The 26,088-nt window shown below is 27.5% G+C and overlaps 1 protein-coding gene across 9 annotated transcripts in view; it reads left to right on the forward strand.

The window, feature by feature from the left end:
* The first annotated feature begins 193 nt into the window (after window positions 1–193).
* Window positions 194–26,088, forward strand: part of LOC123267083 (protein lap4-like) — a 53,228-nt gene continuing 27,333 nt past the window's right edge. For 7 of the 9 annotated variants that reach the window (XM_044731579.1, XM_044731595.1, XM_044731588.1 and 4 more), the window contains exons 1-5: window positions 194–628; window positions 1,638–1,755; window positions 25,184–25,262; window positions 25,348–25,437; window positions 25,556–25,676. In XM_044731579.1, coding sequence (XP_044587514.1) covers window positions 467–628; window positions 1,638–1,755; window positions 25,184–25,262; window positions 25,348–25,437; window positions 25,556–25,676 — 570 coding nt within the window. In that variant the 5' untranslated portion in view covers window positions 194–466. The remainder of the gene's footprint in view (window positions 629–1,637; window positions 1,756–25,183; window positions 25,263–25,347; window positions 25,438–25,555; window positions 25,677–26,088) is intronic. The other 2 variants (XM_044731636.1, XM_044731644.1) reach the window with 1 other exon arrangement.

Below are 26,088 nucleotides of genomic sequence, written 5' to 3' on the forward strand. Positions count from 1 at the left end.
TTTAATCATTATATATTTAAAATTTTTGTACTTATAAAATAAAAAATTCCTGACGCGTCACAAAAAAATTTGAAAATTTGGCGCGCAAAAAAGTTCTTCGTTTGGCCGCCAGAGGCGGTAGTTTCCTGATGTCGCCTTGGAGAAGCCACAGTGGTGACGTCAGACATCTAGAGGCAGAAGCGAGCGCGTTTGAAGCCGAGTAGGGCGTGATAGTGTGTGTCGTGCCGCCCGCAACTTTTAGCTGTCTTTAGTATTCTCTTAATCAGGACCTACACAGAGTAAAATAAGTAAATCTGGTGGAAAATCCATAAACAAACTAGCCAAAATATGCTCGAATAAAAAAAAATCACTCTTAGTACCGGTTAAAATATATACAGTGTGGTTATAATACGTGTGACAATAATGCTTGGTGTTGCGAATAACAGTGTTGTGTGATAAACGTTGTGTGTTGAGTTTAGTATATACCATGTTTCGCTGCATTCCAATCTTTAAAGGGTGTAACAGGCAGGTGGAATACGTTGACAAGCGTCACTGCTCACTGCCAAGCGTGCCCGAGGATATCCTCAGGTACTCCAGAAGTTTAGAAGAACTCCTTCTGGACGCCAACCATATCAGGGATTTACCTAAGGTACAACCAGAACACATACCAACATTCCAACTTTTTTAACCACATTATATATTTTATTTATATACACACACACCTTCAACGTATACTTAAATATATCTATATATTTATATAGTATAATCACAATCACCTAGTGTAATCATGATCATCAAGGACAGTGTTAACAACTCGTTATTAATTTTGCTATCCCCTTCACCTTAACACACACTCGATTCTCCTCCAATTCCCGTAACATCATATGAGATCGTGGATCTCCCGATGAAAATTAATGTTAGTCGACATCTAAAAATTTTTAGAATTTTTTTTTATTGAAACAATTATTACAGAATAATAAAAAAAAATTTTCATTTGAAAAAAATCTTGAAAAACCTTAAAAAAGTCCTTGACAGTATCAATTAATTAGGTAAAAATTAATGTTAGCCGACATCTAAAAATTTTTAGAATTTTTTTTATTGAAAAAATTGTCAAAAAAAAAAAAATTTTTTTCGTTCATTAAAAACTTGAAAAACTATAAGTGCAATTTTTTAAAAATATTTTTTAGTTCTAATTTTATTAATGAAAATAAAATTCAAAAATTAAAAACGTCGGCTAATTTATTTGTCATAACAAAAAATTAAGTTAGCCGATATCTAAAAATTTTCAGAATTTTTTTTTACTGAAAAAATGATTACAAAAAAATTTTTAAAAATTTTCAATTGTAAAAAACTGAAAAAACAATGTGTGCAATTTTAAAAAAATATTTTTTAGTTCTAATTTAATAAATGAAAAATAATCAAAAAATTAAAAACGTCGGCTAACTTTAATATTATGATCTCCTGTCTAACTTGTCTCGTTTCATTTTTTTTTTTACCTTTTCTCATTTTCAGTCTACGAGTTTATCGTATTTTTAAAAACGCGCACTTGATTCTTATCTATAATACATATTTTATTTACATAAATAAATAAAGTAGATTTTTTTTTTAATATTTAAAAATTTTAAAATAAATTATTAACATCAATTTATTTATTGCAGAATTTTTTTCGACTCCAAAGGCTACGAAAACTTGGACTGAGTGACAATGAAATTCGTCGATTACCGCCAGATATTCAAAACTTTGAAAACCTCGTCGAATTCGATATCTCAAGAAATGGTGAGTTTTTAATTATGAATTTTAAAAATAATTTTTCTTGTTAATAAGATTAATTTTTAAAGATTTCGGAATATAAATAAATCGCTCCGAACTCTTTTTTTTTTGTCTCTCACTCGAAATTCTCTTGTGACACATTTACTTACTATTATAATTATTATTATTATTATGATCACTGTCATGCTGAATGCAAAAGTAGATGAATGACAAAAGTTTAAATGGATAGTGGATTTTATTTTTGGTTGTAGACATTTATAGAGAGAGTTTATTGAGCCCGAGTTTGACTCGACAAACTAAAGTTGTATTATATTTATATAAATATACATATAGTGTATATATACTGCCGTTTAGTTGTGTTGGTATCGGACAATTTCATTGCACCGAGTTGACGATTATTGCGGAACGACTTTGATAATATAATGAATTGTAGCACATGGTCACGCCGGCATTGACGCGTCGACTACGAGCCCGAGCGTCACAAACTTGTCAGACATGTGGCGAGAAAGTAAAGACCCGAGGTGTATGTACACACTCTTACATTATTTTACTCTACTCTACAATACAATACAATACAGAATATAATACAGTACCATACGTACTACGTGTATGTAGAATAAATGTACATATGTGCTCTGAATGTGTACATAGATTTATGTAAAGATGTCTATGTGTTTATATGTTCGAGTGTTTATTGAATTTTTTTATTATATTCTCTATATTCTTGGCCTCTATTTATTATATTGTTATGTTGTATATTGTAACACAGATTATTGTTATCGATGAATTTCAGAGGTATTCCGGATAATCATAAATTATGCAACCAGTTATGAATAATATAATAAATAAATAATAGATTGTATTGTATTGTATTGTTATAATTGCTGGTATTAATGATTTGAGTTGAATTGAATTGAATTAAAATAACAGATCGTTGGACTGGATGTTGAATAAAGTGGCTGAAATTTTTTGTCAGAAAATTAATACCGTAACGGTAAATTTCCTGGTTTACGTTCCTCTACAGTCGGTGGTTTCTCTACAGGCATCCTTACAGAAATATATCTATATATATATATATATATATATACAGTAACAATAATGATAAATAATGATAGAAGTAGACGAAGTAAAAGACCAAGACCAAGACGATTACACTTGATGTAAATCTCCGCGGTCTTAAGTGCCAGTAAAGCGCCGTTATACTCTCTTCACTTGCTACAATTTTACTCTTCTATTAAAACTACTGCTGAGTAACATTTAGATACCCAGTTGACTTTGAAAGATAGGTTCCCTATCCCGTTTCTCCAACGATTAAATTTAAAATGTTGCTCACGATTTAAATAAATAAACCCTAAGCTTTCTGGGCAATCTGACTTGTATTTACAATAAAATTATATTTTATTGTATTGTAATTATATTGGAGAGAAAGTTTTAATGATTTATCTCCAGGGGATGATTATAAATATTTATTTATTTATTTATTTATTCATTTGACGCCAATCGGCATTATACATCAATCAGTACATTCTTTAAATTATAAGATATTAATTATAAATTTTTAAATCTGAGAATTTTGGCTCGAAAATTATACACAGATAGGTTTATTTGGCGATGCCTGGAGAAAATTAAAAAAAAAAGTTCAATAGTTCAAAAAAAACAAATTGAAAAAAAATATTTTGACGGTGTTATTAATAATATTGCAATATATGTTTCTTAAGATAAGAGCGAAAAGCCTGGAAGGAGCCACTAAAAAAGTTCACGGAATCATTTATACTGATAAAGTGTTTAATTTTGAAAATAACAAGTATTGAAACGGGATTTATTCGGTGAGATTTTTCTATCATAAAATAAAATTACAGACTTTTAGTTGCATCGTGCTCGTTGTCGACTACTTCAACTTGATTATTTCACTTTTATTCTCCTTTTCATGACTACAACCACGACTACGACGACGCGGTACCGGAGTAGACAAGTTGTCCCAGATCACTGAGAGTGGATTTACTCAGAGCTTCTTCTTATAACTATTTTTTTTCTTTATACCTTAAGCTCATCTTTTTTTATCTTTTTTATATTCTCTTTATTTCTTTAGAGTCACTTATTCGTTTTCACAAAGTCACTTTGCGGTAGAAAACCGACTCTTTATTCCGTTCCATCAGTCTTGGTAACTAAATTGAACTACTTTTTGCAGTTTCAAATTTTTTACCTCAATGCTGTATTCATATTATTTTTTCCTTACACTTCCTTTGTAACAATCTTTCACATATTTTAACTCTTATGTGTATAAAATGAAAGGTGATAATTTTTTCTGATTTATCGAGCATTACAATGACGATAATTTTATTTATTTTGTACTCAGTATTGTAAATAAAAATAATAAAAAATTAGTTATGCTAAAAAACTTTCACTGAGACTGAGATGTTTTTACAATCGACCAACCAACTGGTATTTCCGCTTCACTCGTGTCGCATCACGATGAGTATAGTAGTTTTTTTATGCGATGAGCATACGCTATTTCTATATGCCGCAATGATGACATTATTCTTCGTCTTGTCGATTTGTCATTAACTATTTTTAAAATACAAAATGAAAAGAAAAAAAAAATAGATTATTAATCATCTGGGCGGAGTAAAAGCATTTTTTCATCATCTTTAAATGCCAGTTAGAAAATATTTATTAAACTGATGAGTAATTTATTTATCAAACGTTTTTGAAGCTTTTGATTAAAAAAAGCTGTAAAATTCTATTTTTTTTTTTAAATTATATATTTCAATTACAATCGTTTATTTTATAACAATAAATAATTTTTGTAAAAAATTTAATTTAAAGATTTTAATTTTAGTCATTTGCTAAAAAAAAAAAATTATTATCGTTATTTACTTCTCATCATTAAATATTTACAAGAGAGACAGATTAAATAACAAAAACTCTTGATCATTAATTTTATATTAAATTTTTTTACTTCCATCAGTTGTCAAAGTAAAGAATTATTTTTTTAGTACTCGGGTAAAAAATTATACAGCACTTGCGTCAAATTCAAAGCTCCTTGTCTAACTTTTTTCATAAATGTTTTTGTTTAAAAGCTCTCAAGATAGATGGTTACTTTTTCTCACTTTACTTATATCAATAGATTAATCATTTCTCAAAATATTTTCAAACTTAGATCCATCGTTAGCCTATCAAAACAAATAAAGTAGAAAATAAAAATAGTTTGCATGAATTGGTTCATTTTTTAAAAATATTATTTGAAGGAAAAACAATTAATATAACTAAGAAAAAAAACAATGAAATATTGCAACAATAAACTCGACATTTATAGGCTCTTTTGAATGAAAACAATTAAAAAATTTTCAATGGTACTTAAAACTATTCGGCACCTGTAAAGTGCAATAAAATAAATCAATCGTGTTTCTTTCATTACACCCAAACGCTTTTATAACCTATAAAACTAAGTCTTTAATCAAACGCCTTTTAGTTTTTAAAAATGCATCCTGATGATAAGAATAGCTTATTTTAAATGTCAAACAATTACAGTTTTTTTACATAATAAAAACGAAACATATTTTTTATAAATACCTGTTCTATATAAAACATGTTTACGTATCCTACATATATTTAAAAAAAAAACCAATTGTATAAAGAGTCTATTTATTTAATCGTATTTATTTATTTATCATTCAAACATTTGTGGTAGTCATTCATCCGAAGTATAAACATCAAGTTTAAAATATGAAAAGCTGTTTTATTTTTTATTTTCATTCAAAATATTGGGTTAATTCGCGGGTGAGTTAAACCGTGTAATAAGCGTCGTAATATCCTCGGGTACATTATACGGTAGCTAATTTTTTTTTTTCATGGAGCGTAGAAATGCAGTAAAGGACTGGGTAATTGATTCAATAGCATAAAGTATTTCGTAGGTATGCGGTACAGGTAAATTAACACATTGTGGAGAACGCCACTGAGTTATTTTATTAATTACGCTAACGAGATATTATAATTCCATTTGTACTCAGCTTCTGTGTGTAATTATCTTCCAGTTTTACGATTAATAGGACGAGCTGCTCTATTGTTGATAATAATTGTTAATACATTTATTGTAATTAGTCTTACAGTACTATTCATTCAATAGAGAAGTATGTTTTTTTTTTTTTTCTATTTAAAACAAGAGAATAAAAACATGAGATTTTTTATGAAAAGTTGTTTAAATTACTCGATACAATTACAAGTTTGTAATAAAAAAGTTATTAACGATTGTGTGTTTTTAAATCAGTATTCATTCATTTATGCTAACAAATAATAATTATTTTTATTCATTTTACGAAAAAAAATTTATCAGGTGAAAAAAATTACAGATTAAAAATTATAAAATTCTTTTTAACTTGTTAAATTAGAGTATTTATCATTGTAATTATATTTACATAAAATTTTATAAAAGATTTAGTATGTGTATTAATTAAACATAATTGAAAGTAAAAAATGTACAATCGATTAATCTTAAAAATGTTTCGCTACGAAGTCACTGAGAAAAGAGAGAAAACAAATAATTAATTAAAATAAAAATCAGGTCGTACAGCATTAATCAAGATAAATTTAACACAGTTGTTGTATGCATGTGTCTAGTTATATGTATATGTATATACCGCGTAGTGGTCGTTTATTGCTAGCATAACGTCAACACAAAACACATTTACTCCATATATAACGTACTAGTTATTAAATGGTAGTACAGTCTACTTTAGAGGACGATACTGAGAGCAACACAGTGCAGGATTTGTTTTTAAGTAGGCCAGCGGCGTTACATTTAACGTGACATTTAGTACACATTTAAATAATTATTATTCTCCAAAGGTCTTTCAAATTAATTTTTAAAAATAATCTTTGGTCTACAGAGCAGAAAAAAAAAGGCGTCATGTGTCACCCGTTGAACTTTCAGACCTTTATTATTCATCGAACCAACGGAGAATATTTGAACAATTATTGAAATCCAATTAGTAGGTTAAATTGCAAACAGTAATTACGGAAAAAATAATTTAATGTAAATTTTTTAACCTAGTTTGTGACTTTTTGTTTTATAGATTTTCGATAGTTAATATTTATTTTTTAAATTGACTTTATATTTATATTTTTTGTATAACTTTTGGCCGATACGGGAAATATCGTATCGGAAGAATTTATATTTATTTTTTAATTGTAAAAATACCGAGTTTGACGATTGAGTATAGCATAAGAATGAGTATCGTTGATGTTCATGATAAGATCAAGTAAATAAAACGGGAATAATGTAATTATAGTATTAACCTCAGTATTAGCCTTGTGCAGCCTTTCATTTAACTTTTAAACTTAACGACCTCGATATTAACCCCTTAGGGATAATTGGGCGGGTGTGGTTCTGCACCTCATTTTTTTTTTTTTTTTGATTAAAACCTTTTTATTTTTTCATATTAATATTAATATTCCATGCAAATTGCAGTGACAAACTCCATCAGAGCTTAGTCTCTTATTTCATAAGCCCTTTTTAATATACTGACATAATTTTGTTATTTAATTACTCCTTATGTTAATAATAACAATACTATTTTATATTATTGATACAATAATATCATAATATTTGCACAAAATTAAACATTATGAACAAAATAACATATTGTAAACTTTATAAACAATCAAATCAAAAAAAGTTTGGAAAATCCAAAAGTGCACGCTTAATAACGCTCATTCATTTTTTAAGAAAAAAATAAATTGTGTAATTGATTTAAAAAAAAAATTATAATTAAGTAATTTGTTACAGAGTATTTTTTAATTTTTTTTTTAAATATCGGCGCCCTTATTTCTTGTCATATGCGCACGTATTCTAAAAAAATCCAGCTTCACCAAGTAGCACCATAGATTTCACGTGACAAATAAGAAAAATTCGTTTGGCTTTGTACGGTTGTATCGTAGTGAATTTTAATAAAAATTCAATTAAAAAAAAAATATGTAAGCTAGGCCACTGATATTAAATACGGACCCAGTTAATCGAATTCTTAAAGTAATAAAAAAGGTCCGCTCTTGAAATATCAATTTGTTCGGGAGTAATCGTTGGTACATCCAAAATGGAGTGACATCCGGACGTCCACATGAAATTTTTTTCAAAATAGCTACATGAAATGATTTTAAAAAGTAAAAGATGGTTTAATTTAAGTGTTTTTTCGATGTATGTCTACTTATATAATTGTATAAGTGTAATATGGTTGTGATAGAGGCATTTAAAGATCACAAAATTGCTTGACCTTGACGTGTCGAGTATAAAGCACAACCTCACGCGCTTCGCGCTATGAGGCGTGCAATACATAGACGTTTGAGTTAAAATTATCGTAATAAGATGCCTAAAACGAAAAAGAAAAAGTTAATTTAACGGTAATAATAATCTAACAACTATTATTGAATTATTAATTGTAATATCATATCAAGTAAGTGTTTTAAATCAATCAGATTAGTCTATATGAAATTTAGAATAATGTTTATGCAAATTTGTAAAAATTACAGCTGTAAAAATTGTATATAAATGTAATATAAAAGTAAATAAATTTCTGATGATACCTGGAGAGAAATACAGGCAAAATACCACAAGAAATTAATTAAAACATTTATTTATTCGACTGGACAGCCATTAACCTAAAATCTAAATAACAATACTGTGTAGTGAATTATTGAATTATTATTAATTTAAATTGCAAATTATATTTAACTAATACATCCAATTTTAAAATTTTAATATATAATATATGATATCTACATTGTTAAATATTGAGTTAAAATCATCCTGAATATTATATTTTCCATATAGATATACTATATATCTAGAGTAGGTTGAAGAACATGAAGATTAGAGACAAACAAAGAAGATTTCAATCATCTATTTTACTCATTCAACAATAACTTTTTTAATTAACGAGCCTGACTTCTTTGTTGAATTTTACTCGCATAATGCAATAAAAATTAAAAAAAAAAAAGTTTAGTTAATTTTTAATGAATAGCTTACAAGTATACTTAGTACGAAGTTAATTAAAAAAGTCTGTAAATCAAAGTTTCAAGCCGGTTGTACAGTCTTTTCAATAAACATATTTTTAGTTTACTAATTAATAATTTTACTGCCGCTTAATATCACCATAAAATTAATATCACCATAATTAATAACATTAATTAACTTTTTAAAGAATAACAACCGATTGAATTTTTTTGAAGTAACTCTTCTTGCCACTTTTTCATGAATGGAATTATTTTAGAGCGTTGGGCATAAGTACGCTTATCTCCTGATATTTTTCACACGTCGTAGAAACTGATAGCCCTTAAGAGAAAAAACAGGCGCCTCTATAACTAGGTTTATTCAAAGTTGAACCAACAAAAAGTAACCCATTTTTCTCAGATACCTTTTATTCTGCTCTACCTTTGTATAAAACCTTTGCTTATTTGTATACGTCTGTAAAGATTGCAAAAGAAGCCTTGGCCCTTCTGGACGACGGAAGTTGGTACACATGGCTGAGCTCCATGAGCCTTGAACGTTTCTTCTATCTGTTCATTCTATTAAGCATCAATCTTTTTGCTTCGTAAGAACAATGGAACTTCACCGTCCAATGATTTATCTAAGACACAGGACACTGGGTAAAAATAAAAAAATCTAATTTTCTTCATCTTAAAATTGAATTATTACGCTTTAGCTTCTTCTTTGTTTTTAGGTAATAACAATAACGTTTATCCGCAGACGGTAATCTATCGGAAAAAGTAAGATAGAGTAAAAAATAGCTTGAGAAAACGATAAACGTTAAATAGAGGTGTGCCGGCACTTATAGACTCTTTTTCTACTTCTGTAAGATTAATAATAATAATATTACTGCTAATACTGTACCTTGATTCCACCAATGGGTAAGAATAATGATTGTTCCAGAAAATTTTTATACTCTTAAGAATATTAGCGATAAATATTTTAATATCTCAGCAGTTAATATAACTTTGCATTAAATCGTAAAAGATTATTACTAACTTTAATGTATATTTTTATCTTTTGATACATTTAAAGACTGTTATCACCAAATAAGAATTTCCCGTAAATCTATACTGAAAAAAATTGACTTGATTAAAAAAAAAATTTTTTTTAATCAAATAAAATTAATTTAAACCAAGAAAAATTTATCATTTAAAGAATTTTAAGATGATAAAGCTTTCAAAAATGATTTTATTGGTTTAAAAATAAAATAAATTTTTTTTTTTCATTGTACACTACAAAACGCCTCAAAAAACTGAAACAAAGCCCATAACCTGTAGAACAAAATATAAATTGATAGCATTGAAACTTGCCCACCAGCACAACTGGTAAAAGAGGCTAGTAAATTTATTTATACATCTCAGACACTTTGACGGATTCTATTGTTGGGCTATTACTAGTAAGCAAGCGTTAAACTCTTTTTTAAGTCGCGCGATTAATCTTGAGCGTGGGTAGTCCATCGACAACAAGCATTACATCGCGAGCATTCTTCCCTTCTTTTTATATTCTCATTCTTATTTATTGCTTCTCTTCTTGTTTATCTTACTCATAACATCCGTGGCTTCACCCAGCTCCACCCAGTCATCTCAGAATTTATCTCGATAGTAATCAATTTATTCAATTGAATGCACTTTATCATTTTTATAAACTTCCAATATAATGTTCTTTTATTATTATTATCACTAAAAAGTGTCATTATCGTTACTTTTAAGTCTTATCCATATCTTGTATTACTCTAGACATGCGAGGATGTAACTTTAAAAATTCTAAATTTAAAAAAAAATCATTAACTCTTTGGCGATTTATTGAGAGTATCAAAGCCTACAGTTATTTTAAGCTCATTCGATTAATAAACTAATAAAAAGTATATTTAAGTAACGAATCTTCATTTTTAATTCATTTGTATTACAAATGTACCAGCTGTCTACGAAAATAGACCACCACTCGACAGTTTTAGTCGCGTCTCAACTCCCCCAACGCCCAAAATAATCAATGATTATTTAATGTTACCTATACGAGTTATTTTAGAGTATATTTAACCTGAATATCAAAAGTTTCCCAGTAAGCCAGATCCTTTTAGCTCAACAGCGATAGTGATAACATAATTTGTATAAATATAAATATATAAATCGCATAAACTAATAAAAAAATTCATTAACTAATTAAATTATTTTTTTTTTAAGAATTTATTGATTTAATAATTATAAAAATTATTTTTTAACTTTTGATAACCATTTTTTGAGGAATAACAAATCTTTTTATCAGCGTAGTTGAGAGTACACTGATAGAAGGATTTAGTTCTATTTAATAAGATTTAATAACAGATAATAAATGATTTAGTAACAAACCTTCCATTACCAAATATTTAGTAATAGGTACTAAATCATTTATTAAAGCCCATTTAGTTCCACCAAATAAATATTTAGTAGTATTTAACAAATGATTTATTGGTATTCAATAAATCGTTTATTGGTATCAAAAAAATTAATTTTTTAACTAATTTTAGTTTGTAACCTAACTTTTTAACTTAAAATAAATAAAAATAATTAAAATAAATAATTTTAAGTAAAAATATAAGGTATTATAAAGAAAAGAATCTCATTAAATTATATTTTTTTTGTTTGAGACATTTATAAAATTTAAAATTCAACAAGTTTTTAACATATCAATAATAGACAAATTAAAAAATGTAAACTAAACTCAACTGAGAAAAGACATAAATAGAAGACATTTATTGGGAGTATATGTGTTTTTAAAGGTTTAATAAATCTCCCAAAATTGAGCTGAATAAAATAATCTGAGCTAGTGAATAGGTTATGTATCACATAAACATTGGAATTAAAGCATAGCCATCTACCGACAATACTTACCAAAGAAATATTTAGTACCTGTTACTAAATATTATTTGGTGGAATTAAATATTTATTTCCATGTAATAAGGTTTTGTTCATATAAAGAAATCATTTATTAAACTGTAACAAATAATATTGATGGGTACAAAATATTTGTTTCTCCCAAATAAATGAATAAAAATTTTGTTACTAAATTGGTTTAGTATTCCGTACTAAATCCTTCTATCAGTGTAAGTAAATGGAAACGTTTGAATTTGTGCCGAGTTGAATATTATTATTAGTACGGGAGATTACTCGTACTAGTAAGTAAGTTTGATAATTATTCTACTTAAAGTATCAAATCTATTTGACATTTGTATTGAGCTATCTAGTTGGTGAGGATTAGTTGGTACTGCGGGCTTTGTATTCATGTTGAGCACTTGTCGTTCAATATCGTTTGCTTCGAATCATATTAATCGTCTACGTCAACTGGTTTGTGCTATTGTCTCGCAATATTCTCCCTGATATTCTATCTCTTTCTTTACCCCAAAATCTATTGTCTGTTGATTGCGGAGCAAGTGGAGTAGAATATTCGATTCTCATGTACTATACGACAATGTATTGAGTGAAGTTAGACGTTATCAGAATAGTTAGTTGAGTGTTTCTGCAATTCAATTTAATCGTCTTGTTGTCATTGGCTATTGGTGATAGTTTCTAGCTAAATCAATGTCTTTACTTTGGAGAAATATAAGGCCTATAGATTTGTGAGTGAAAGGGTCGAATGATATTTCCTCGGCTGATTAATCACCAGCAGATTCAGTTGACGAACTACGGATGAGGGTAAAGAGACTAGGAAATTAAATATAATCTATGAAATTATACCATTTCCGTTTTATTTATTATTTCTGTGTTGTTATTAGTGTTATAATTTTTATTGTTATTTTTTATTTGTATGGGTGGGAAATAAAGAAATAAAATACTTGTTTAGGGTGGAAGGAAAATAATATTTAGAGTTTGAAATTTTTTAATTCCAAGTTTCATTGCTGGATAATATAGAGCAAAGAAAATGAGATCAGAGAAAATAGTTTGAAGAAGGTTATATAGACATTGGGGAATAAATAGAGTCCATTGGTCTTCTTATAGTACACCGGAGGACATTGAAAAGCGATCGAAGAAGACGAGAGTGTTGGTGTGTCGGTGCCCGATGACAGACTGGGGGTGAGCTGAGTAAACTGGGGCGCGTGGAGAAGTTGTCGAAGCCGTAACAAATAGTCTCTTTTACTTACGATAATAATAATTATTATTGTTATTATTATTCCAACAACAATAATAATTATTATTATTATTGTACACGGAGAAAAAAGTATTGCTATTATAGCGATCCAGTGGGTCGTGAACGAAGTATCGTGATTAGCTCAAAACAGTATTGTCATATTCACCATACGAATACAGTTATGCTCGAAACAGTGAATACTGAATACCACGCTCAACTGTATAGTGAATATCTCAAAACGTTTTCTTACTACACGTTTTCTTACTAATACTGTGATTATCACTATCCACAACGCGTTCAGTGCCACCACACATAACCAAGTCTGAAACTTACGAGTTTATTTATTTACAATTTTGGTGATGAAATAGCGATAATTGCACCAATTTATATTAACAGCGATATGGACAATTGGGTTGTTGATAAATTACTCGAGTGGAATCTTGAAAAACTCATGTCGTTTTTTGAAGGTCTAGTAAAGAAATAAATCTTCCTATGTTAACAGTGTTAATACTGTGTCCGTGGTTATTGTATATAATTCTACTGTGTTGATAAAGAAAAACAATGAACATTATATATTGTATTAAATAAATAACATTTGTGTTTTCATAAACGGTCTTTTTAGCATAAATAATTTGATCCTATACTACTTTACGCAAAAATATGTTATTTTTTTTATAAAGTACATGGAGTAATAAAGAAGTAAAAATTCCATTAAAAAATATTTTTTTTTATGATAAAAATAATTGCGTATTTTTAATGAATATATCAATAATACAAATTTCTAGGCTAATATTTTTAAAAATCAAAACAAAAAGTCATATAAAATAAATTCCAACTGCTGTCAGGCATTATTTAAACATTTTTAAACCTAACCTAATTCTTGACTGTCATATAATTCTTGACTGTCATATAAACTACACAAAAATTTTAAACTAATCAAGCTATACAAGGAATTCGTACACTGATAAAAAAATTGACTTGACTCAAGAGCCAAACTCTTGAACCAAGAATTTCATTTCGAAGAAAATGATTTTCTTGAGTTAAGAGAATAAATTCTTGACTCAAGAAAAGTTTCTTAGACCAAGAATAATTTCTTAGCTCAAGAATTTATTCTCTTGACTCAAGAAAATCATTTTCTTCAAAATGGTATTCTTGGTTCAAGACTTTGGCTCTTGAGTCAAGTCAATTTTTTTATCAGTGTATTTATGTTTATAACAATAATATACGAAAAAACTAAAAAAAAAAATAATCTGCAATAACATATAATTAACATTTAATCAAAAACAACTAATAATCATCTACAAACCGTAGCAATATAGACATTCGATATCCGAATCCATGTGGATCGTGATAATCACGATCCACTAGATTGGACATATGCGCATCTAAAGTATAGTCATACGTGGATCGTGATCATCACTATACTGTATCGTGATAATAGCAACACTTTTTTATCCGTGTAATAATAGTCACAGTGATAATGACAGCTTCAAGTATGTGTCGACTTTTTTTCTCAATTATTTCTCGTTTCTTCTTTTGACTAAAATATCAATCAATCTTTGAGATTTTTTTGAAGTAAAATTTTTTCTTTGACAATCCGGAGTTTGATATATTTTGATTTTATTTATAGAAAAGTAACTTGATGATATTTTTTGATAGATTTATTATTAGACTTAAGAAAATAGAATCCTGGTTTGATAAAATAAGTTTTTTGATTTTGAAAATTGTTGAAGAATTTCTTCACTGAACGGTCAATATGAGTAATTTATCTATAATAACTGTTTTAAGAAATAAATAATTTATTACTGAAGAAAAGTAAGTTTTAACAAAGTTAACAGTACGATGAAACATGATATGAATAATAATTAGTTACCCAAGAAAACTAAATAAGGTTCTGTACAATTGGATTGCGTTAGTTCCCCATTCGTGCTTCCCGGACGTTTTCAGTTACATTTAGTGCTCTATCTTGAATAATATACTATACTGTACAGTAAATACTATATAAATAAGTAAATAAAACAACTTACACTCCTTACTACTCTATAGACTCTGGCTGACTCAAAGGGAAGTTGATGTCTTACGTCCGATTATTTTTCATCGTGAGAAAATTTATTCTTGACTTTATAGCTTTCGCATCAACACACGTGAAGATCAAGAGAAATAGAGATAAAAAATTTAATAAAATAAAATAAAATCTAACGGGAAAAAGTATTACAAAAAATGCTGACATGAAAATCATTTTGATAAAATTGACGTAAATCTAATACATATATACGGTTAGTAATGTAATAAAAATGGTAACACGATGTGAGTTAATGGACTAATTGTATTATTTTCATTTTATTTTCGATGTATTTTTACTCTTACCAAGATTCTTACAATCATATCATGTCAAATCAAGTTTTGTTCTTAACAATTATCGCTGTGATAATAAAATTAATTTTTTAATAATATCCTTCAGACTCGAGATGCTTTTATCCGCTTTACTTATTAAATGTCTGATTTGTTATCTGCAGTATACAATATATAAACAGCGAGTAAAAGTTTCTTTCTTCTCGAGTATTTTTGGCATTTATTTTCGAGTTAATGCTTTTATCGCTAATCCGATTTTATTAAAAAATGAAGATACTAATTTATTCTTTTATTAAATTTTTATTCATTATTAAATTTCCTTTGTCCGTATTTTTATAATAAAATTCAATATTGTGCGACGTTCTTTCTTCTTTCTTTTCAATATTAAATATAATGCTCATCATTTAATATCGAGTATGTCCATGTAATTTTTAATTAATATATATCCAATACAATGTAACATAACATAAATTTTAATTTAAAAACTTCACTAGATAATAATAAAAAATATGTTATCGAATAATGGATGCATGTAAAGGAATTTTTTTTTCATATTGCAAATCATTAAAAAATACCCACGGTATTCCAGGTCTTGCAGTACTGTTATTATTTCTCAACGTTATTTCTCGATAAAATTTCATCTTCCACATTGCCGATAAAGTTGTTTAGTTATTTATACACATACATATATTTATTTATTTATTTCTTTGGAATAGACACTCGGAATATCAGATTAAAGTCGTGTTTTCTATTGATGGTGTGAACTAGTTTGTGATTATATTTTTATTTTTGTTATCTGACAGATATTCTACCGTATGGATTCAGCCAAATATACGTATTATATAAAATCCTATTTATATCCTACGTACATAAAAAATATCTATGTATTTCATTTGTGCTTGTATAACTTTTTAAGTTGAAAAAGCTTTTAAATTGATAACAAAAGCTTTCAACTTTTAATCTCAAAATATTTATGTTTCAGTCAAAGTAAAAAAAAAAAAAATTATTGAACGCATCTTAGTAAAACGATTTTAAGAGCACTGCTTTGCATGAGCGAAAAAGGTCAACCGTAGGAATTTTAATTTAAAGGTTTACTTTTTTTTTCATTCCTATCCTCATTATCTGGAAAATGCAAAAAAAAATTTAATCGAAAAATGTAAAAAAGTTTTTACAAATATTAATAAAAAATATCGATTGGTAATTGTTACTCTATTTCATATCAAGCTACAAGGAAATTAAAATCACACTTCAGTGCTTCTGAAAATTTATTTTCTTTCAAAAGTATTGCACAAAAATTTTTTTTTTTTTATATAGTAAAAAACTGTGTCACAGTATAAACATTAAACATTAGTAAATTACAGATGAGTACAAATTGCTGTATCTGAGATTTTATACCAAAGACTCGGTATTTTTCATTTGATATTTTTAATTTACAAGTTAAATATTTTTCTTTCTTTTAAAATTCTTTTTATCTTATCTCGTAAAACATTTTTAAAATATTTCGAACATCTCGTAACGTTTTCTAAAGTAGAACACCATTTTTAACAATAACATTATTGAAACCACCCATTTAGACCACAAACTGTTAAATGAAATCAATAAACTATTAATTAAGTGTTTGGAAGCTTTTGAAAATTTTCTAACCTTTAAAAAGCCCCTCTAACAAAATTATCGAGTCCTTTCTAAATCGATATCAGAAATAATTTTTTCCTTCTGACAAAACTAACGCGATGTTAGAAGCACCTCTTCTATTTCCAGAGTATAAATATTTATACTTATATATTTATAGTTCTGAATTATTGATTGATCATTATAATTATCAGCAAACAACATGACGTTGCATGTTGAAGCTTAAAACTTTCTCATGAGCACATAGAGGAAGTAAAGACTTAACCTATAGGTGCCTAACGTTCCCTATATTTATAAACTGATTGACTACATAATTCAAGTTTGCTTGTTGAAAATTCGTCAGCAAAATCGTGTGGGGAATTCTTCAATGTTTCTCCGATATAGCTTCTATATTTATCGATTCTCTTATTATATTCGCCACAAACTACTCGGTATATGTATACATGCTCGTGGAATTTAAAGTATATATGTCCTTGCATCTGTTATCGTATGCCTGTTGCATCAAAATTAGATTGACATGTAACGTCAAGCTCTATTTTCTAATTATCCTTTAAAATCTACGCCCACGCTTTGGATAACAGCTACTATTGCAACTGATATTGCTTTCATTAAAACTAAACTGTTGAAAGTTTTCGAAGATTTAGTGACTTTTCGGATACAAACATATTTTTAAATTAAATATCGAGTCTAAGAAAAAAATAATTAATAATTGATACCTAGTAATACTTATTCTCTACTAATTTTTGCGTGCATGTCCTTCAAAAATTAGCTTGTTATATATTTAACAACATATCAGTTAAATTACAAGACGAAAAAATACTAAAATACAATACTGGATTTTATAAAAAAAAAAATTAAACTTTTGTAGATTAAAATTCCAAAATTATCGATAGAATTAGAAAATTTTTTAGATATCAATTTTAGTAGATAGCCGAGTTTGTAAAATCAAATAATGTTCATTCATCATTACTACTAATTGTTATTTATAAAATAAAAAATTTTTTTAATAAATTTATTATCAGACATAATATTAAAAAAGCAAAATTCAAATAGTAATAATCTTTCTGCAATTTATTTCCTTGAAAATAAAATTTCGCATGTCTGCTAATCTTCGTACCATTAAATCCAAACACTTCTTCATAATAAATTAATTATTTCACTTGTTGATGAAAATCGTACACCAGCATCTCATCTCTCCTGCTCATGGTAAAAAATAAATAATTATTTTTAGTTTTGTTTATGATTAACCAACTTTTATATAAATGAAGAAAAAGTAAATAAATATAAAACATATATATATATACATTAACACTGAATAACGCTATTTATAAAACGACGATTTGTTGTAAAATTGAGGTTTTGCCCAGAAAAATATATCTATATAATTTCCGTGATGCTCTACTTCAGAGCTTTTCCAAGAAGCATTCGATGCATAAAACAAAGTGGCCTCAATTGGTACGTCATACCAGGGTGTGTTTTTAAATTCCATTAAAAGCATATTATATACAACTTCCAACAGTTTAATTGCATCGCTCTCCATTTAAAAGTTTATTATATTTTTATACAACAATAAACTTTTCATCGTTCAATTTAAACAATATTTTCTTATTTCGCCCCATGACACAACAAATATTATTGCTTATTGAGTTAATAACTAACAAATATCCCTCTAATTTGACTCCAATAAATTCATTAAAAGTTTATAACTCATTCAGTATCTTAGCAAAGTAAATAGCAGTATTAAGTTTGCCCCTAAAGTTGTAGCGTTTGATACAAAAAAAAGTACATATTAATAACAAAGTACTGAATTCTGCCTATAGAGTTTGTTGGTCTGTTCGTTATAAGTTATAATATAATATAATGAAAGTTTATATTACGTGGGCTCGTGAATACACAAACATTTCTCTCGACTGTGCTTCTATTCACCAATGCAGTAGAACCTGTACTGTATATGTCTGTCGTACAGCTACAATGGATACGAAAACAGCATCATCATACACCCGTACATATACAAGCGTACTACAAATCTCATATCATCTCATCTTATTAAAAGGATCTTTGCTCGCAGTCAGAGAGGAACTCGTTAAACGACGTTTTATCATGTACCTACTTGCTCATGCTCTCAACTTTTATTATCACTATTTTACTTGAATTTACATAGACAAGAGATAAAAGCTTTGAGGGACAACAGTGGCAACAGGTTTGCCCTCATCAAACATCAACAAACTCGAGCTTTTATTAAAACTTTATCCACGTTGCTAGAACTTTTTGCTGTATGCATATATATGTGTAATGTTAATTTGCATCTAACTCATAACTAGCGTATATGATAATTGCAATTCGTAAGCTTTTATTTAAATTCACATTGAAAAAAATTGAAATTATTTTCAGAAAAGGATTTTTTGGCTCAAAAATTAAATTAACACTTTTGTAGGAATTTATGGATGGGATTGATAATAAATAATGAGAAAATACAATATTATTAAAAAATAGTGATTTAAATAGAATATTTATTTTAAAATAATCGTATGGAGACACGGAAAAAAGTAAACTGTAAAATTCACTCGGATTTCGGTTAATTCTTATAGTTTCAAACAGTACAGCGGACATCGGGGTGGCACAAACGTAAATATTACAAAACTTAATGTAGTAAGTATAAAAGCCACAATTTATAATTTAATATCGAAAATGTAATTAGTAACTGTTACTATAGTAAATAACGACTCTCTCATCTTAAAAAATTACAGTTTCAAACAGTAAAAATTGCCGTTTCAATATATTAGTCTATATTATGAGGAGAAGTGGAAGGTCTCACACTCGGAGAATTTAACATTTGAAACAGTAAAAATTCTACTCTTAAATTATATATTTTACCAGTCCAAGCAAATCAATAATTATAGTTTGATTTTAAGTGTTGCGTTTAAAATTTACCATTTTATTTTGTAAATATCGACGTTACTTGTATAGAAATTTAGTAACTGTAGTTTATATTTTTTTACATCTCATGCGATCATTTTTTAGGTACGAAATTATAAATATCAAAGTCAAAATTCTTAATTATTATGCTTTAACATTTTCAACTTTCACATAGAGAATATTACTCTTTGAAATAGTATTTTCTTCTATGTAAATAATAAATTGTAGCATTTAAATGATAAATATTATGAAGTGATTGTTAAAATCACGATTTTACTCTTTGAAATGGTAATTTTTACTAGTTGATCATTACTTATTATAAATCGACTATTATTTATTACAGTTTACTTTTTTCCTTGGAAAAATGTCGTTACTTGACAAATTTTAGTCGCAGACTGACTATAATGTTAACATTATTTTATTGTGAGGTCTAATCCTCTGTATTGTCCGTAGTAAAACACATGTTTTTCCTCTTAACTAAGATCGTAATATTTGGTTGTACTGCACATAGTAAAATAAGGAGTCCTTTGTACAATTTAAGTACCTAAGGTCATAAAATCAAGCCTATACAGGCTTTCTTATTCTATCTCCAAAAATGTGCCTCAAATGTGTTTTTTACATTTCAAAACTAATAAAATAAACTATACTATTTTTCTAAAATAAATATTTCTAAGAACAGAATATCTAAAATATAAAACTAAAAGTTTTGTAACTGGAATTTATTTTTTCTCAGAGAATCCAACAACCTTAGTATATTAATTTTTTGACCAAAAAATACATATATTTTTTAATTTTAATAAGCAAAATAAAAATTATTTTAATCGACATTTATATAAAAATTTGCACTTTAATCTGCGCTCTCTGCATAAACATATCATACAAATCTAATATTATCTGCTGTTATGTATTATAATACTACATTACGAACATTACGTGTACACATTACCTCAACACAAATTGAATTGAGTAAAGTCTGCGATTGCCGCCTGCAGTGTAGTATTATATAGTATTCAGCTGTTTTCCTCAACTTGCAGTATCTCACTTTTATGTGTGATATATCTACATTACATACCGCACACAACATTGGACAAAACACATAAAATTATAATAATAATAGTAATAGTAATAGTAATAAAGATACATAATAGTAGTAACATTTCTGACGATTTATGTATCGTGTAGTTGCATCGATTGCAACAGGTGCCACATTCACTGCCGACTAGTGAGCGTACTTCCCAGCCAAGGCTACTGTTTTCCTTTACTCGGTTTTCATTTCAATTTAAAATTTTTACTATCTACGCTGTTCGTAAAAATTATTTTTTTGCAGTACTTGCATTTAGACGGTCATAAAAACTAAAAGCCGCTCGTAGACACTCTAATTATACGCTCGTTTTACTTAATGAGCATGAAAAAAGAGTTTTTTTAGTTTTAAAACTCTTGAATTTAACAATGTTTAGCTAGATGAATTAAATTAAAGAATTTTCAACTCTATTGAATTTATATTCAACAATTTTATTTATAGTAATTAATGCAGAAGTTATTTATTGATGATTAATTTATTTATAATTATAATTAAGAGTGTTTGCGTGTTATTGTCTCGATTATCAAGCGTACTTCCGACATGACAAGTCCCTTCACAAATACCGGTGTAATTTAGATTCAAAAGATACCGTGTTAAGAACTACCCAGTTTATTTAAATTTTAATTAGTACGACTGCATTTTTAATTTTCCTACGACAAATTATTTATTATTATTACTCTAAAAAAAAAAATAAACTTGATTCAAGAGAATTGCTTCATTATAAAATAAAACTGTCCAGTTTAAAAAAATTCTCCAATCGCTTCTATAAGTATCCATTTATTTAGTACTTAGTACTCAGTACTTGGTTATCGTGATGAGGTAATATAAAGGTATTGATGAATAGTACACATACAGTGGCTAAAGCTCTTCATCAACCACTTAAGCTATACTGTACCTGAGAGTTGTTCTTCAACGTAATATCTCTGACATAATTGAGTCAGTGAGATGAAAGGTGACGTGATATAGGGGAAAGCAGCTTTGATGACTCGATGAGAGCAGACCATACAAGTAAAGAGACTCTACTCTCTCGCAGATTCCACTTATGTTGCTCCGACGTACTTTCTTGCGGAATTACGCTTTGCTGTTATGTATGAAATGGTAATCGTCTCATAAATGATTCTCTATCAAATTATTATATAATTTATATAGTTGAGAAAATAAGGAAAATGTTGTGACTGATATCTGTTTTATAAAATGGGTTTTTATTGTTATACAGAAGAAATAGCTTTCTTGAGTCGAGAAATTTTTTTGAAAGATCTAATAAGTTTTTTTGGAGTTGGAAGAAATTTTGAGAATTTTGAGAAAAAAAAAATTTTTGTCCAGAAAAAAATTTCTTGGCTCAAGAATCGCTTAAAATAAATTTTAGTTTTTTGACAAAAGAATATCAATATCTATCATGATAATAAAATATTGGCATTAATTTTGATAGATTAACAAACGAATAGGTTCACTTGAATTAAACAAAAAATAATTTGATCAATTCTTGAGACAAGAAAATATATTTTTGAAAATTATCAAGAATATATATTCTTGTAACAAGAAAATTTTCTCAAAAGTAATAATTTTTTTTCTCAGCGTAAATAATTTTTTGAGCCAAAAAAATTATATCTTTAATGAAGATTTTTTTTTTTCTGTTTAGATTTGGTAAAATCAGAAAGGCCTTGACCTAAATTGATGCTTTTCAAGGGTGAAAATTTTTTTTTGGACGATACTCAATTTAAATTTAAAATTTTTAATAGTTTGTTGGCTTTTTAAGTTTATTTCGTCACATCTTTCATTAAATTCTCCATTGATCTTTAGATAGCGATATTATTTTTTAAATTAATTTAAAACTTATTTAAATTACGTAAATTGTATTTAAAAATATTTTAAAAAATTTTTTAGCCAATGAATGTCTCTTCAATCATTCTTAATGTCCGAAAACATAAAATTCGCACACATGCAAACAATTAAAATCTTCAATTTGACTTATTCATGCATTAAATAGGATTAATATTCATTGAATAAAAATGTTTGTGAGTGGGTTGATGTTATTTCAATTCATTGCAGTTCTCTATAAAATGTATTTATATTTTTAGCCAGTAGGTTGAATAAATGGGCGCCTATTAATAGTTTTTTTTTTTTTTTGGTTCATTGTAAATTGTACGGGGAAGTAAAAATGTGAGACGTTAAAAAATTAGTGTCGACTCGTGGCATGATCCCGTTGTTGTCATTGTACGGTTTGGTTTTAGGTTTAAGTTTAAGCCGTTGTTATCGTTTATTTATTCTTTTGATCCACGAGTATAGTACTCGAGGATATGTACAATTTATTTTTGGTCTCTGGTCGTGAGAGCACGCAGCAGTCGTGGCAACGATCTGACCCGCGGCGAACTTAGAAAGTCGGGTGGAATTCAAGGCGAAGGTTGGCTGTCTCGCGTGAGCGAGAAGATACCAACAAAAACTAAACAGTATACGAGAGACAGTAACACGCTAGCCAGGAAGCTTGTCCAGGTTCCTCTTAGCTTATATTTTTACTCTTATTTATTTATTTACTTACGTACTTATTTCAATTTTTATTGACGTATCTATCTGTAGATTTATTTATTTATTTATAAATAAAGAGGAATGATCGCCAAGGGAGATTAATTGTCCTATTGTCTTGCGGAAAACACACGCCAGGCGGGCGAAACTTTGAACTAAAAAGGTTTTAATCAAGACAAATGATAGATTCTGGGGGTTTTAATTACTGATCGCCGGTTCAATGCCTTGATTTATTAGCTTAAGTTTGTTAAATAATTTAAAGAAGGAAAGGGCAGATTATTTATTGACTTCAGGACTCATTCATTTTTTTTATTCTTTTTCTTTTAATTATTCCTTGGTTTAAATTAAGAAAAAAAAACACTAAACATTATGGTAAAACCCACGTTGGTAATTACAAGCCCGGTTTGTTTTGTAGACAGCCAACAAACTCTTGGTACGTTTAAGCTGATCGAAAGAAAGTATCTCACTTATAAGGTGCGATCGAGGATGTTGTGATGCTTAAATGGTAAAACAACATTTGATTTCAGTCAATATGGTTGTTGTTGTTTTACTGAATTTACGAAAACATTCTCAATACCAATTACTCGTGTTATTTTTAAATTCTCGTGGATAAATATTTTTCTTTTGTAAAAATATTTTACTAAAGTTTAATTTTTTTTTTTCGATACTTAATCGATTATTTTTCTGTTTTTATTTTATTTAGTTTAGTCAAAACAATTAAATACACTGAAAAAAAAAATTTTTTGCCTAGAAAAAAATTTCTTGGCTCAAGAATCGTTCAAAATAAATTTTGGTTTTTGGACAAAAGAATATCAATATCTATCATGTTAATAAAATATTTAAATTCCTTTTGATAGATTAACAAACGAATAGGTTCACTTGAATTAAACAAAAATTAATTCGATCAATTCTTGAGACAAGAAAATTTTCTCAAGAGTAGTACTTTTTTTTCTCAGTGTACACTAAATTATTTAAAATATTACTGTTCAGTCAAATAAATAATAGTTTTAATGATTGCGAATTAATTTCAATTTTTAAAAAAATTTTATTATATCATTCAATTACGAGAATCGAATAAAATAAAATAATGCGATAAAATTACTACCAATTTCAATGTTTACTATTAGTGTAAATTAATTTTGATATTTCATTATCTGACACAAAATAATGACATTGACATTAAATCTTATTTATTATTATTCAAACTTTAATAATGATATTTAATTACTTGCATTACTATAAACTATAATTATTATAATTACAATTTAGTATTTTGATAACAAATTTTTATTAATTGTAGCTGTAATTATAATCGAATATAAGCAAGTCCCTCGAATCAAAATGATAATATATAATATCTAATCAACAACGTATGTAATATCAAATATTATTCTTATCAAAAAAGTGGTGCCTTGTTTTATTTTTAACACAAAATAAGTTTTAATCTGTATCACTAATGTTATTTGTAGTAAAATAATCATCAAAATTCTTATTAAAAATGTATACTGGTTTATTGTTGTAGATAGTAGTTACATTTTTTGTTACAAATTGTAATATTTAAAAAAAATAATGTGTTTATAATTACCTTTGTTTTGTAAATATTTAAATAAATATGTTGATAATTTTTGTCATTACTCTAAAGAACTTTAAAATATCCGCGTTGTTACGATAAATGAAAGCAAAACGTTTGCCAGTGAATTGTTTGTTCGCCGGTTGCATAATTTCCCAGGTGTTTGGCTCTATGTCGACATGTAAAAAACCTCGGGATTAATAATAATAACAACAATAATATGACCTTGGTTTTATTGTTATAGATATATCGGACATTCCTGATAACATCAGAAATTTACGAGCTCTACAGGTGGCGGATTTCAGCAGCAATCCGATACCTCGGTTTGTATTTTATTATAAATTAAATGATAGTTTATTTGTTTGTATTCTACGCTGTAGTAGTTACATAATTTTATTTTTCGTACAGACTTCCCGCGGGTTTGGTGAAGCTGAGAAATCTTACAGTACTCGGCCTCAATGATATGTCACTTACTAGTTTACCGCCAGATTTTGGAAGGTAATGAATCACTCTTAATGTTTTTTCGGTCAATAACTAATGATTTACGGCAAAAAAATTTCTTATGCGATAATCCTGTCATTTTGATAGCTTAATGAATTTTTATTTATATTTTTAGCTTGGAAGCTTTACAGTCGCTTGAATTGAGAGAGAATTTACTTAAAAATTTGCCCGAGTCTTTTTCGCAGTTGAGTAAACTTGAAAGATTAGATTTGGGTGACAATGAAATTGAAGAATTGGTGAGTATTATTTTTTTTTTATGAATACAAAACAGTATCTAAATTAAATTATAAAGCGCTTTGTACAATTTATTATTTTAATACAATTCAATTTTACTTTGGCAGTAAATTATTTTATAGATAACTCTGTCACGTATATTATTTTCATTTAATTATATAGTTATCTGATTAATGATTTTGTTAGTAGTTTACTATTGTTAGCCGTTATCCTTGACCCGCTAATTGTTCGTAGCCTAAACAGACCGCGCATCTGCTAAAGTAATTAAAGTTCGGTAGTAATTAATAATTATAATTATCTATGACTATAATTTACCAGCCGATAAAATTAATTATGATTATCATTGAAGATAATTTATATAATAAATTTTAATTTAATTGATTTTTTTATCACAAGTACAAGATAATAAAAGGA

The sequence above is a fragment of the Cotesia glomerata genome, linkage group LG1, assembly GCF_020080835.1.
Source record: "Cotesia glomerata isolate CgM1 linkage group LG1, MPM_Cglom_v2.3, whole genome shotgun sequence".
NCBI classification, from domain to species: Eukaryota; Metazoa; Arthropoda; class Insecta; order Hymenoptera; family Braconidae; genus Cotesia; species Cotesia glomerata.